Source organism: Schistocerca serialis, chromosome 1, assembly GCF_023864345.2.
Source record: "Schistocerca serialis cubense isolate TAMUIC-IGC-003099 chromosome 1, iqSchSeri2.2, whole genome shotgun sequence".
NCBI classification, from domain to species: Eukaryota; Metazoa; Arthropoda; class Insecta; order Orthoptera; family Acrididae; genus Schistocerca; species Schistocerca serialis.
Window position 1 is genome coordinate 784,756,752 of NC_064638.1, and position 14,779 is coordinate 784,771,530.

At 47.0% G+C, this 14,779-nt stretch overlaps 1 protein-coding gene across 1 annotated transcript in view; it reads right to left on the minus strand.

The window, feature by feature from the left end:
* LOC126483646 (nuclear hormone receptor FTZ-F1) overlaps nucleotides 1-14,779 on the minus strand; it is a 226,512-nt gene that overhangs the window by 57,269 nt on the left and 154,464 nt on the right. The window contains exons 2-4 of the mRNA XM_050106707.1: nucleotides 10,036-10,295; nucleotides 7,748-7,901; nucleotides 7,278-7,708 (exon numbers count right to left, since the gene is read on the minus strand). Coding sequence (XP_049962664.1) covers nucleotides 7,278-7,708; nucleotides 7,748-7,901; nucleotides 10,036-10,295 — 845 coding nt within the window. The remainder of the gene's footprint in view (nucleotides 1-7,277; nucleotides 7,709-7,747; nucleotides 7,902-10,035; nucleotides 10,296-14,779) is intronic.

Genomic DNA, 14,779 nt, shown 5'->3' on the forward strand with positions numbered 1-14,779 from the left:
GCGAAAGTGGAGACAGTTCATCCGCTAGGTCACGAGGTCGAGGAAAGTGTGTGTTGAGTGACTGTGACAGATGGTCACTGAAGAGGATTGTGACGAAAAGTAGGACGACGATATCTGTAAAAGTCGTTCCAGATCTGAATGTGGCACTCGCGAACCCTGTGAGCACCAAAAATAACGTGGTGGAAGCTCCATAACAAGGGAATTACAGGACGAGGTGGAATTCCAAAACCATTCATGAATGACAGAAATGCCCGTGACAGAAAAAACGTGATGCCACACCCGTAAGTCATGCACTAGGGAGCAATAGAAGAAAGTCATTTGGTCGGGTGAGTCTTTTCTGGCCGACTTTACGTCCAATGGCGGGGGTTTAGTGACGATTTGGGCAGCCATATCTTGGTATGGCATGGGCCCTGTGAGTACTCTGCACGGTCGCACTAATAACAATGGTTGTGTGTCCATTCTGGCTAATCAGGTCCATCCCATGGTACAATGTTCGTTTCCCAATGGTGATGCAATGTTCGAAGATGACAGAGCCCCCGTTCATACAGTTCGCATCATCCAGGACTGCTTTTGTAAGCAATATGGTAATCTGTTGAGTTTTGGTGTTCCATACTTTTGTCCAACCCCTTTATACTGACATACTACACCATAGTGACCCATCATTAGCGGTACTGAATAAAGAGCATAAGTGATGGACAAACTTCACGTTACGTGAAATGCTGAAAAAAGAACTGGTAAAATGAAGCTGTGAAGTAACCAGATCAGTGTCTACCACAGCACTTACGGAACGTCTGTTTTGTGTAAGAGGTTTAGAAGCAGATGTGAGAGTTTTAGAAGCAGACGGGTCGTGTCTGCATCTTCGTTAATGACACTGTATCTACGGAAAAAATACTTTAATTTCCCTGACGTTACTGACTCTACACTGCTGCGACATGGCTAAGCAGCGTCACCTACGATCAGTTACGTTTACTGCTTCATGGCACTGACAGTGACGAAAGTGTCGCGGTTGTCTAGGGACTAATTTTTCATGGGGCTTTCGTGGCCGCCTCCCTATTTTCATTCGGTCTTTCCTGTCTCAGCGGTTTTTTCGGACCCGCGTTGGTAACACACTGTCTGATCGCTTTGAGCAAGAGAACGGTGTCCCCCAGGGCAGTGTTTTAAGCGTTACCCTCTTTGCCATAGCAATCAACAGTATAACGTCTACAGTGCGGAGTCCAGTACAGTGCTCCTTGTTTGTGGACGACTTTGCTGTTTTCTGTTCCTCCTCTAGTGTTGCATCCGCGAGCCGTCAATTGCAACTAACGGTGCGGCGGTTAGAGGAGTGGGCTGCAAAGACGGGTTTTAGGTTTTCTGCCGATAAGTGTGTTTGTGTTCATTTTAATCGTTCTCGTCGTCTTTTTACGTCGCCTGCCTTGCATATGGGGGATACTGTCCTACAGTTTGGAGACACAGTGCGGTTTCTAGGCCTCATTTTTGACTCCAGGTTGTCATGGTTGCCACACCTACGTGACTTGAAAGCCAGAACGCTGAAGGCACTGAACATCCTCAAGTGCCTCAGCCACAGGTCTTGGGGAGCGGACAGGGCGCGTCTCCTTCAGTTTTATCGAGCTTTCGTGCACTCACGGCTGGACTATGGCTGCACAGTATATGGGTCAGCGAGGCCGTCTTATTTGCGGATCCTTGACGCTGTTCACCATGCTGGGATTCGACTGGCTACGGGTGCTTATCGGACCAGTCCCGTACCCAGCCTCTGTGCTGAGGCTGGCGAACCGCCACTTACCATCCGGCGGCAGCTCCTGCTGGTGCGCCAAGCTTGTAAGTTTCTTGCAGCTCCCAGCTCGCCTGCTCACCATCTTGTTGCCCATCCACCTCTGGATCGCCTTTTTTCCCGCCGTCCCCGGGCTACGTTGCCGTTTGGGATCAGAGTGCACCGTGTGCTTGAGTCCCTCGGTGTGGAGTCTGTACAACCCCAAATCCTGGGTTTTAACCGCCTGCCACCCTGGTTACTGAAGAGGCCACGTGTGATTTTAGATTTATTGCAGTACAAGAGAGATTGCACTCCTGCCACCGTTTTTAATGCAGCATTTTCTGCTATTTTATCTGAGCACCACGACTATGTAGCTGTTTTTACGGATGGGTCGAAACAAGGGGATTCCGTGGGTTGCTCAGTTGTTTTTCCGGATCGTGTCCTCAAGGTCCGCCTGCCTCAGACTTTTACTGTCTTTGATGCAGAATTGTCTGCGATCTTGCGGGCACTGGAGCCGATGAGACTTTCTTCCTCCCTTAAATTTCTTGTCTGTTCCGATTCACTCAGTGCCCTTCAATCCTTGCACCGTTTGTATCCGGCGGATAAAGTAGTCCAGACCATCCAGGATGCCCTCCTCCGACTACAGCGACTAGGGAAGGTTGTAGCTTTCTGCTGGGTTCCGGGGCATGTCGGCATTGCTGGGAATGAACGGGCAGATCTCGCAGCCAAGGAGGCGTGTCTTGATCCACACGTATCTCAGTGTGCTATCCCGTTGCACGCACTCACCTCGCTGTTGAGCTCCAGAGTCATGTGTCGGTGGGAGGATGAGTGGCTGGAAGTGACTGACAATAAGCTCCGTCTAGTCAAGCCCACAACGCGTGTGTGGTGTACTTCCTTTCAGCCCCATCGACGGGACGAGGTTCTCCTCACTCGGCTTCGAATAGGCCACAGCCCTATGACGCATGGCTTCCTGCTCCGGCGAGAAGACCCTCCATTGTGTGGTGCTTGCGGCGTCCAGGTCACTGTGAGCCACATTTTACTGGATTGTGTTTTATTTTCTGACCAGCGGGCCTCGGCTGATTTGCCAGCGGACCTGCCAACTCTTTTAGGCAACACTCGGACGAATGTGGTTAAAGTTTTAAAGTTCTGTGCCTTGTCCAATGTTTTTCCAAAGATTTTAGGGAGCGGATTTTAATTTTCTCACTGTGTGACAAGCTCGCCCATCTTTTCTGTAAGTGGCCAGCCAATGACACATTCCTGTGTCATTCTTGTTGCTCTGTTTTCCCTTCCCTTCGGTTATACTTTCTTATGTAGTAATTTCCCTCTTTTCCTGTTTTCTTTGCATGTGTTTTTCAGTTTTATTAGGTCTCTCCACATTCGTTCCTTTTAATGTGTGTCAGGGCGCTGGTGACCTCGATGTTGAGCGCCCATAAACCCCAACACACACACACACACACATAGGGACTAATTTCGATGCATTCTCTGCGGTCATTAATGTCGAAGGCACTCAAGAAGACATTGGTCAATCATGAGCTATTCCCTTCCTCCGTTCACGAAAATTTTCTTCGGGTAGTCTTTCAGTAACATAGTGGCCACTTGAATACAACTGTAAAAGTCCGAAGATCCTTGAAGAGCTGTATTCAGATTGCAAAGTAATTTCATATCCTCCAAATTTTGCGGATCTTAACCCAACTGATTATCTGCAGGACCATCTGTTCTACATATCAACAGCTGTGGAAAGCGCAGCAGAAGGCATCTGATCGAGTTACATTCAGTGAGTGCACTTAGCCGCTGTTAGCGCAGAGGGTTGTTACTCTGGATACTCACAGAAGTTAAAAAATAAATTAACCATGAACCATGGACCTTGCCGTTGGTGGGGAGGCTTGCGTGCCTCAGCGATACAGATAGCCGTACCGTAGGTGCAACCACAACGGAGGGGTATCTGTGAGAGGCCAGACAAACGTGTGGTTCCTGAAGAGGGGCAGCAGCCTTTTCAGTAGTTGCAGGGGCAACAGTCTGGATGATTGACTGATATGGCCTTTTAACAATAACCAAAACGGCCTTGCTGTGCTGGGCAACAGTCTGGATGATTGACTGATCTGGCCTTGTAACAATAACCAAAACGGCCTTGCTGTGCTGGTACTGCGAACGGCTGAAAGCAAGGGGAAACTACAGCCGTAATTTTTCCCGAGGGTATGCAGCTTTACTGTATGATTAAATGATGATGGCGTCCTCTTGGGTAAAATATTCCGGAGGTAAAATAGTCCCCAATTCGGATCTCCGGGCGGGGACTACTCAAGAGGACGTCGTTATCAGGAGAAAGAAAACTGGCGTTCTACGGATCGGAGCATGGAATGTCAGATCCCTTAATCGGGCAGGTCGGTTAGAAAATTTAAAAAGGGAAATGGATAGGTTAAAGTTAGATATGGTGGGAATTAGTGAAGTTCGGTGGCAGGAGGAACAAGACTTCTGGTCAGGTGACTACAGGGTTATAAACACAAAATCAAATAGGGGTAATGCAGGAGTAGGTTTAATAATGTATAGGAAAATAGGAATGCGGGTAAGATACTACAAACAGCATAGTGAACGCATTATTGTGGCCAAGATAGATGCAAAGCCCACACCTACTACAGTAGTACAAGTTTATATGCCAACTAGCTCTGCAGATGATGAAGAAATTGAAGAAATGTATGATGAAATAAAAGAAATTATTCAGATAGTGAAGGGAGACGAAAATTTAATAGTCATGGGTGACTGGAATTCGAGTGTAGGAAAAGGGACAGAAGGAAACGTAATAGGTCAATATGGATTGGGGCTAAGAAATGAAAGAGGAAGCCGCCTGGTAGAATTTTGCACAGAATAGCTAACACTTGGTTTAAGAATCATGAAAGAAGGCTGTATACATGGAAGAACCCTGGAGATATTAAAAGATATCAGATAGATTATATAATGGTAAGACAGAGATTTAGGAACCAGGTTATAAATTGTAAGACATTTCCAGGGGCAGATGTGGACTCTGACCACAATCTATTGGTTATGACCTGTAGATTAAAACTGAAGAAATTGCAAAAAGGTGGGAATTTAAGGAGATGGGACCTGGATAAACTGACTAAACCAGAGGTTGTACAGAGTTTCAGGGAGAGCATAAGGGAACAATTGACAGGAATGGGGGAAAGAAATACAGTAGAAAAAGAATGGGTAGCTTTGAGGGATGAAGTAGTGAAGGCAGCAGAGGATCAAGTAGGTAAAAAGACGAGGGCTAGTAGAAATCCTTGGGTAACAGAAGAAATATTGAATTTAATTGATGAAAGGAGAAAATATAAAAATGCAGTAAATGAAGCAGGCAAAAAGGAATACAAACATCTCAAAAATGAGATCGACAGGAAGTGCAAAATGGCTAAGCAGGGATGGCTAGAGGACAAATGTAAGGATGTGGAGGCTTATCTCACTAGGGGTAAGATAGATACTGCCTACAGGAAAATTAAAGAGACCTTTGGAGATAAGAGAACGACTTGTATGAATATCAAGAGCTCAGATGGAAACCCAGTTCTAAGCAAAGAAGGGAAAGCAGAAAGGTGGAAGGAGTATATAGAGGGTCTATACAAGGGCGATGTACTTGAGGACAATATTATGGAAATGGAAGAGGATGTAGATGAAGATGAAATGGGTGATACGATACTGCGTGAAGAGTTTGACAGAGCACTGAAAGACCTGAGTCGAAACAAGGCCCCCAGAGTAGACAACATTCCATTGGAACTACTGGCGGCCTTGGGAGAGCCAGTCCTGACAAAACTCTACCATCTGGTGAGCAAGATGTATGAAACAGGTGAAATACCCTCAGACTTCAAGAAGAATATAATAATTCCAATCCCAAAGAAAGCAGGTGTTGACAGATGTGAAAATTACCGAACTATCAGTTTAATAAGTCACAGCTGCAAAATACTAACACGAATTCTTTACAGACGAATGGAAAAACTAGTAGAAGCCAACCTCGGGGAAGATCAGTTTGGATTCCGTAGAAACACTGGAACACGTGAGGCAATACTGACCTTACAACTTATCTTAGAAGAAAGATTAAGGAAAGGCAAACCTATATTTTTAGCATTTGTAGACTTAGAGAAAGCTTTTGACAATGTTGACTGGAATACTCTCTTTCAAATTCTAAAGGTGGCAGGGGTAAAATACAGCGAGCGAAAGGCTATTTACAATTTGTACAGAAACCAGATGGCAGTTATAAGAGTCGAGGGACATGAAAGGGAAGCAGTGGTTGGGAAGGGAGTAAGACAGGGTTGTAGCCTCTCCCCGATGTTGTTCAATCTGTATATTGAGCAAGCAGTAAAGGAAACAATAGAAAAATTCGGAGTAGGTATTAAAATCCATGGAGAACAAATAAAAACTTTGAGGTTTGCAGATGACATTGTAATTCTGTCAGAGACAACAAAGGACTTGGAAGAGCAGTTGAATGGAATGGACAGTGTCTTGAAAGGAGGATATAAGATTAACATCAACAAAAGCAAAACGAGGATAATGGAATATAGTCGAATTAAGTCGGGTGATGCTGAGGGAATTAGATTAGGAAATGAGACACTTAAAGTAGTAAAGGAGTTTTGCTATTTGGGGAGCAAAATAACTGATGATGGTCGAAGTAGAGAGGATATAAAATGTAGACTGGCAATGGCAAGGAAAGCGTTTCTGAAGAAGAGAAATTTGTTAACATCGAGTATAGATTTAAGTGTCAGGAAGTCATTTATGAAAGTATTTGTATGGAGTGCAGCCATGTATGGAAGTGAAACACGGACGATAAATAGTTTGGACAAGAAGAGAATAGAAGCTTTCGAAATGTGGTGCTACAGAAGAATGCTGAAGATTAGATGGGTAGATCACATAACTAATGAGGAAGTATTGAATAGGATTGGGGAGAAGAGAAGTTTGTGGCACAACTTGACCAGAAGAAGGGATCGGTTGGTAGGACATGTTCTGAGGCATCAAGGGATCACCAATTTAGTGTTGGAGGGCAGCGTGGAGGGTAAAAATCGTAGAGGGAGACCAAGAGATAAATACACTAAGCAGATTCAGAAGAATGTAGGTTGCAGTAGGTACTGGGAGATGAAGGAGCTTGCACAGGATAGAGTAGCATGGAGAGCTGCATCAAACCAGTCTCAGGACTGAAGACCACAACAACAACAATAAAAAATAAAAGTTCGAACTAAATACGATGATATTCGACTATGTCATTTTGCATCTCTTATAAATTTTAGCTTGACCTTCGGATACATCCGAAGCTATCCTCATACTCTCATTTTATTACTCCTTGGCATTGTGTCATTGGACATTTTGGCTACGTGTATTATCGAATTCTAGGTTTGCCGCACACGCAAATGTTTCAGCATATGCGAGTTTTAACCCATATTCCTGGGCAGTCATCTTCAGTGAACACGAGAAATATCCTAAAATCGTCAGTTCAGCAACAACGAAAAGCTCAGTACGAACCAGCGCTGAGGGTTGTCTCGAGAAATGCACCGGTACGTACCTGGAGGTCCCTGAAGAAGACGGAGTTTCGCGCCCAGTCGACCTGCGAGAAGAGGTTCTGGTCCAGCACTTTGCACATAAGTTCAAAGAGGTCCACTTCACACTGGTTGTACGTCTGGTTCTGCAGGAGTCCGTACAGGGAGGTCTGCCACTCGCGGTCGTCGAGCGCCTGCATGAACTCGCGGATCATGGGCGGGATCTTGGGCTGGCCGCCGGGTCCCGCGGCCGCCGCGCCGCCCGCCCCCGCCGCTCCCGCGCCGCCCGCAGCGCTGCTGGCGCCGGAGCCGCCGTTGGCCAGGACGCCGTCGTAGTGGAAGGCCTTCGGCGACACCGAGTGTGGCGACGGTGTCGTCGAGTTGGCGGCGGCCGTCGCCCACAGCTTGTGGTCGGCGGCTGCACTCAGCACCAGCGCGCCCGCCGCTCCCGCCGCCCCTGTCGCCGCCGCCGCCCCCACGGCCGCGCCCACCGCGCCGCCGCCCGCCGACCCCAGGCCGCCTCCGCCCCCGCCGCCGCCCGAGGCCGACCCTCCGCCGCCGGCCGTCGCGGCAGCCACTGTCGCCTGCTGGCCCAGCGCCACACCGATGGGCGAGGGAGACGAGTCGGGCGACGACGTCAGCGACGAAACCTGCGGACACGCGGCCGCCTGACTTCACAGGGCTGCTTGTCTGTTCACTTCACAAACACCAGCTAAAAGTTAGAAAGCAAATCACGTAACACAGCAAGCAGCTGTTAAATGTGTTCCTTAATAAGTGACCGGCTTCGGTCACCGACCATACAATGCTGTCATAAAATGAGCACAATCCCATTAAGTTTACCCCAAAACAATTGGGGGTACGGAAATCTCGCTTACACACTGAATGTTTCATTATACTTTTACTTTTGTAAGTGTGTGATACACTATTTTAAGTACCTTCTCTTTCGGCATTTGGCTCTCAGTAACGCACAGATAATTACCAAATTATTAGTGCAATTTATAGAGAATTAATATCAGTTGATGTCACACACCTATTAAGCAAGATACACTGAATTTAAGTTTTTTAGTGTTTAGTCATTACAAAAATAGACGAAGAGCGACTACAGCATCTGTAAACCAAATTTCATTTGTTTTTGCTGAATATGCATCATAAATCTCGATAAAAAGCGAATTTTCGTGCCTTTATTTTTGGTATAATAGAAACTTTAATATGGACTCCTAATAAGCACAGAAGGTAGTGTTAAACAGAAGAACACCAGCTCACGAGGCGCGACTGATGATATTGCACGAGACGCCGCAACCTTGCGCCCGCGCGATCTGTAGTAGACCCTATAGCACCTTAGAGCGCGGCTGCTGATTAACACTGGCGAGCAGTGAAAGTGGATTACCTAATGTTTACTCGCGAAGCAAACACTGAGGCAGCCATTGAGTATCTGTAACTTGCCTCCAACACATCTTTTATTCAAGACTACGAAGAGAAATTTGCAATACACATAACGCGATACAGACTACACTTTTGACGCATTGCAACTTATCCGAGACCGAGTCAGTGGCTGATGAGGTACGTGATCCTACAGGTAAACGCAATAGCTCTGTAACGACTCACGCCATCCAAACTCTTAGACTAGACGGGAACGTGAACAGCGGACGAACAACAGAAACTACCTTCATTTAACTGTACCTGAATTATTTTCTGTGTACGAAATTAATAACAGTTCACACGTGAGTCTATACTCATGTAATTGATACTTACTTCCTTGTCCCGTGGACAACACAATGCTGAACAAGAAAAAACTTCTTGTATCTTCCTCGTCTTGCGGGCTTGTCGCAATGTAGGGGACTACAAGATAACATTTTTGGCCACAAGTAAAGGAAAGAACATATGCAGCCTGTTTCCAGACGAAAACGAAACACCAGTCTACACCAGTACAGTTTTACGTGATCATATTATAAAACTTTTGTGGCTAAAACGTACAAAAACGAACTACGGATGCATTAAAATCAGTTAAAATCTCCCATTTTCACCTTGTTCTATCTTTTCCTCCAAACCACCACCCTGCCCCATACTCTCTCTCTCTCTCTCTCTCTCTCTCTCTCTCTCTCTCTAACATGTTCGGCCGGAAAAGTGGCTTGGTCAGCTGTCCACAGTGATGTATCCTGTACAAGCCTCTTCAACTTTACGTAACTGCTTCAGCCTACTTTATCTGAATCTTCTGAGGATATTCAAGCAAGGATCTCATTCTGCACTCCATTCTATCACCAAACTGGCGATTCCTTGATGCCTTAGGGTAGTGTCGTATCAACCGATCCACTTCTTTTAGTCAAATTGTGCCATACATTTATTTTCTTTGTAATCCGATTCAGTATCTCCTCACTAGTTATTTGATCTAACCAGCTAATCTTCCGAGTCTTCTGCAGCACCACATTTCAAAAGCTGCTTCTTGTCTGTACTGTTCATCGTCCACGTTTCATTTCCTTATCAGGCTACATTCCAAAGAATATCTTTAAAAAAAGTCGATGTCGATGTTAACGTATTCCTCTTTTTCAGAAATGTTTTCCTTGTTTCTAACTTTTGCGCTCGTTCATCCTCTCTGCTCCGACCTTTGTTAGTTATTTCGCTGACCCAGCTAGCGAAACTCATCTACTACTTTCAGTTTTTTTCGCTAATCTATTTCCCTGATTTAATGTGACTACATTCCATTACCCTTTTTACTTTTGTTGACGTTCTTGTTGTAACTTCGGTCTATTTCCTGCCTCGAAGTTCTGCTCACATTGTGCCACTCACCTGCGGGATCTGGATCTCCTGCTTGATGTGGACGTAGCCGGGCGATCCGGCGGCGGCGGCGCCCGACGCGGCTGCGGCGGCGCCGGCGGGCTGCGGGCTGTAGGAGAGCGTGACGCCGTCGCCCAGCGTGGCCGTCACGCCGCGGATCGCCTGGATCGCGATCTGCCGCTGGCGCATCATCTGCAGCTTGCGCGCGCGGTCGCGCTTGTACATCGGCCCGAACTTGTTGCGTCCGCCGCGCATCCGGTCGGCGCGCACCGCTGCAACACGACAAAGGCGGGGCGCCGCGTCAGCACCGCCGGAAGTGGCCGCCAGCGCTGCTCTCTGCTGCCCTCAAAACAGTCCCTGGTACCCATTCTGCCGATGCCAGCTGACTACATCAATCCACGTCATCATCAAAATGGCGTACGTTAACAACTCATCTAAATAAAACGTGCGTAACATAGGCGCCACGGGAAGAATTATCGCTATTCTCGTGACACTGCATTAGTCGCCTTAGCTAGCCCTCAACCAGACTGTCACCTTTCATCGTAACCTATATCTCGGGCTACAGTATGGATCAATCTGTAATCACAGCCTATACACTGAGGGGGCAAAGTCACAGGTAGCGATTCGCACATATAAAGATGGCACTAGTATCGCATACACAAGGTATAAAAAGGTAATGCGTTGGCGGAGATGTCACTTGTACTCAGGTGAATTCACGTGAAAAGATTTCCGGCATGATTGTGGCCGTACGATGGAAATGAACAGACTTTAAACGGTGAATGGTAGTTGGAGCTAGACGCATGGGGCATTCCATTTCGGAAATCGTTAGGGAATTCAGAATTCCGAGATCCACAGTGTCAAGAGTGTCCCGAGAATACCAAATTTCAGCCACTACTTTTCATCACGGACAATGCAGTAGCCGACGTCCTTCACTTAACGACCAAATGCAGTGGCGTTTGCGTAGAGATGTCAGTGCTAACAGAAAAGCGACACTGCGTGAAAAACCAGCAGAAATTAATGAGGTACGTATGACGAACGTATGTATTAGGACAGTGCAGTGCGGCGAAATTTATCGTAAATGGGCTTTGGTAGTAACTGACCGACGCGAGCGCCTTTGCTAACAGCACCACATCGCCTGAAGCTCCTCTCCTAGACTCGTGACCATATCGGTTGGATCCTAGACGAATGGAAAATAGTGGCCTGGTCAAATGAGTTCCGATTTCGGTTAGTAAGAGTTGACGGTAGGGTTCGAGTGTGACGCAGACCCACGGAGCCATGGACGCAAGTTGCCAACAAGGTGCTGTGCAACCTGAAGAGCGCTCCATAATGGTGTGGGCTGTGTTCACATAGAATGGACTGGGTCCTCTGGCCCAACGGAACTGTTTACTGACTGGAACTGGTTATGGTTCAAATGGCTCTGAGCACTATGCGACTTAACTTCTGAGGTCATCAGTCGCCTAGAACTTAGAACTAATTAAACCTAACTAACCTAAGGACATCACACACATCCATGCCCGAGGCAGGATTCGAACCTGCGACCGCAGCGGTCACGCGGTTCCAGACTGAAGCGCCTTTAACCGCACGGCCACACCGGTCGGCAACTGGTTGTGTTTGACTACTTAACATTTGCAGCCATTCATGGACTTAATGTTTCCATACATGGCATGTGGCATGTCATCGGGTCAGAATTGTTTGCGATTGATTTGAAGAACATTTTGGACAGTTCAGGTGAATGATATGGCCATCCAGATCAACCGACATGAATCCCATCAAACATTTATGGAACTTAACTGCTAAGGTCATCAGTCCCTAAGCTTACACACTACTCAACCTAAATTATCCTAAGGACAAACACACACACGCATGCCCGAGGGAGGACTCTAAATTCCGTCGGGACCTATAGAACTCAATCGAGATGTCAGTTCGTGCACAAAATCCTGCACCGGTGACACTTTCGCAATTGACGGCTATAGAGGCACCACGGCTCTATATTTCTGCAGGGGACATGCCACATCGAGTTGCTGAAGTACGCCGGAAGAAAGGAGGCTCGACACGATTTTAGGAGGTATCACATGACTTCTGTGACCACAGTGTACAAAAAAACTGAAAGTAACATAAATACTGCCAGGTACTCTGTTCTGCCTCGGTCTGCGTATCACACACCAAATACTCAGTTTGTCCGATCTTGGTAGGTTCATCTCGAACTATTTCTCGGAATAAGAAAGAGATGATATCAGTGTGACCTAAATACTATGACGGCGGAATACGAAGTTTTGAAGACTAATTTCGTTACTTGTTTGTGGCTGTCTACTAGCCAGATGTTTAGGTTTTCGTGAAAAGTGAATGAAAGCGAGCGGCACGTGACAGAAGTACTTTGTACTATAAATTAGCACCATCCAATAAAAAAGGGAGGCCCTTTTCGGTGGCTGAGGAACCACAGCCACTTAATTTAAGTGTACAAACAAAAATTTCAATGATATTGCATCAAAATTTCACCTTGTCGTACCCACTGGTATCTGATTCGAGACTCGCGAGCTCGCTCAAGTTGCAAAATTCTCGATACATAGGGTTTACAACATTATACACGAAGTTCTAGGTATGACAAAGCTTTCCCCCTTGGTGGATACTACTTTTCTTAAAGATCAGCCGTAAACGCACTGGAATCAATAACCCTCTAGAGTCAGTTCTAATCAACCTCAGTGCGCGTGCATAACACTTAGCAACATAACAAACCAAAAATGTCATTGCTTTGACCGCCATTTCTGAAGCATGCTGACTGGTTCTCACCTTGTCCTTGCGATTAATGTCAGTCTAGTAGGGAAGTGGGGAACTGGTGCCAAAGATGAGTTTGCTACGTGCCGCGAGACCGCAGGGCCACAATTACTTCCTCTGAAGACTGTGGAAGAAGGTGCAGCACCCGGCAGTCAGATGGCAGCAACGCTAGTAAAGTCCTCGCGACCTGGTTGGGTAAGCCAGACGGCCACACGCGCACCTCGCTGCTAGCTGCCAGTCAACTGCCTGCCGTGAGAAACACGGTCCAAGAGGAGACAGGACCACGAGGCAATCGTTTAGCGGATCGATGAGGCGCCGCTCCACCGGTCTGAATCGCCGTGTGCGCTGTGGCCAGCTTTCATTCGTATGTTGACTCATGCTACAGCATCAAAGCAGTGCTTTACCTGTCTAGGTCATCCTCTGAATTTATGCGAAATATTAAAAGGCAGCAAGGCCGTGAAAAGATTTCGTTCCGTTCATGCATTCAACAAAATTCAATAACAAAAATGTTTCCCGCAAGTAGAAAATTCGTTTACGTCGTCAGGAAATCCCGTTTCGCAAACTTTTCGTGTATCTTCTTAGAATTTGTTACCGCAAATAAAACTTAAAGGAAAACATATCATAGATCTTCCAGAAGACGCCGATGCCACTTCCATATTCATATGTTGAATAGTTTGCAAGTTTGAGCGAGAAGAATGAAATGTAAGATAGCGTGTGTTCTGAGCGAAACGTAGCATCTGGGCCACTTACCTCAACATGTTCCTTCAGAAGTGTCAGTAGTAAACTAATTCTAAACAGACCGCAATACGGCAGTTAGTATCCACTACACGTTTTGTTTTTGTTCAAACTGATACCGTAGCGATACTTTTGTCTGTGTTGCAGCGCACGATGAGAGTTCAATTTGCAATACATTTCTAGATGGGGATTTCTAGTGTGCACAATGGCTCCTCCGCCGACTACGCCCATGTACTACGCGAGGTTATTTGAATACAGTGGAGCAACACTGGTGCCTGATGGACAAGAGCTCTCAGAAACGGACGAGAGGTGTGAGCCGTCGCTTGAGACAGAGGGGTGTCCAGCGCGCGTGGGCAGGGGCGGAGGCAGCGCCGCCTGGCGGTGACGCAGCCGGCAGCACGTAGCGGCTATACGGCTGCGGCTGCGCGCGCCGTGAGCTGCAAGCAGAGGCCGCACACAATGACAGAATAGGGCCGCCGCGGTTTCGACACGCGTCCCCGCCACCATCGAAGCTGCAACACCGCTGCTAGCTTCAATCCCCTCCAAAACTGTGCTTCTCCGCGCTGTTTCCTGGTCATCTTCAGCTGCTTAAGCTTAATCGTGCACTTCAGTCATTCTATTGCGCCTTCCCGCCCTCCGACACGCCTGACGTATATCCCCCTCACTTTCTACCGCCACTTCGACATGGTATGCGACAGTGTGCGGCGTGGACTCATCCTGTACTGCTGAATAAAGTTAATCTCGAGGTCAGAGTGCTGCAGAACGATATACGAGTGTATCGATCGTGAATCTGTAAATGCAGCATCACCTTTTAAATGCCTGTAAAGTTCGAATACCATTCCGGATTAGGTGTCCTTTCTCACTTATTTCGGTTCCAGTTCTGTCTAATAATAATAAAACTTCCAGAATGAGATTTTCACTCTGCAGCGGAGTGTGCGCTGAGATGAAACTTCCTGGCAGATTAAAACTGTGTGCCCGACCGAGACTCGAACTCGGGACCTTTGCCTTTCGCGGGCAAGTGCTCTAACAACTGAGCTACCGAAGCACGACTCACGCCCGGTACTCACAGCTTTACTTCTGCCAGTACCTCGTAATAAAACTTGGTTGTAAACTTGAAAGTCTGTGCAAAAGAAGAAAGCCAAGTAGCAGCGGAGGTGGAGGCAGTGTACAGACGAGTACGGAACGTATCCCGCCATATTTTCCGGAAGCGCAGCGTTCTCACCCAAGTTATCAGTCGGCAAAAATTGGG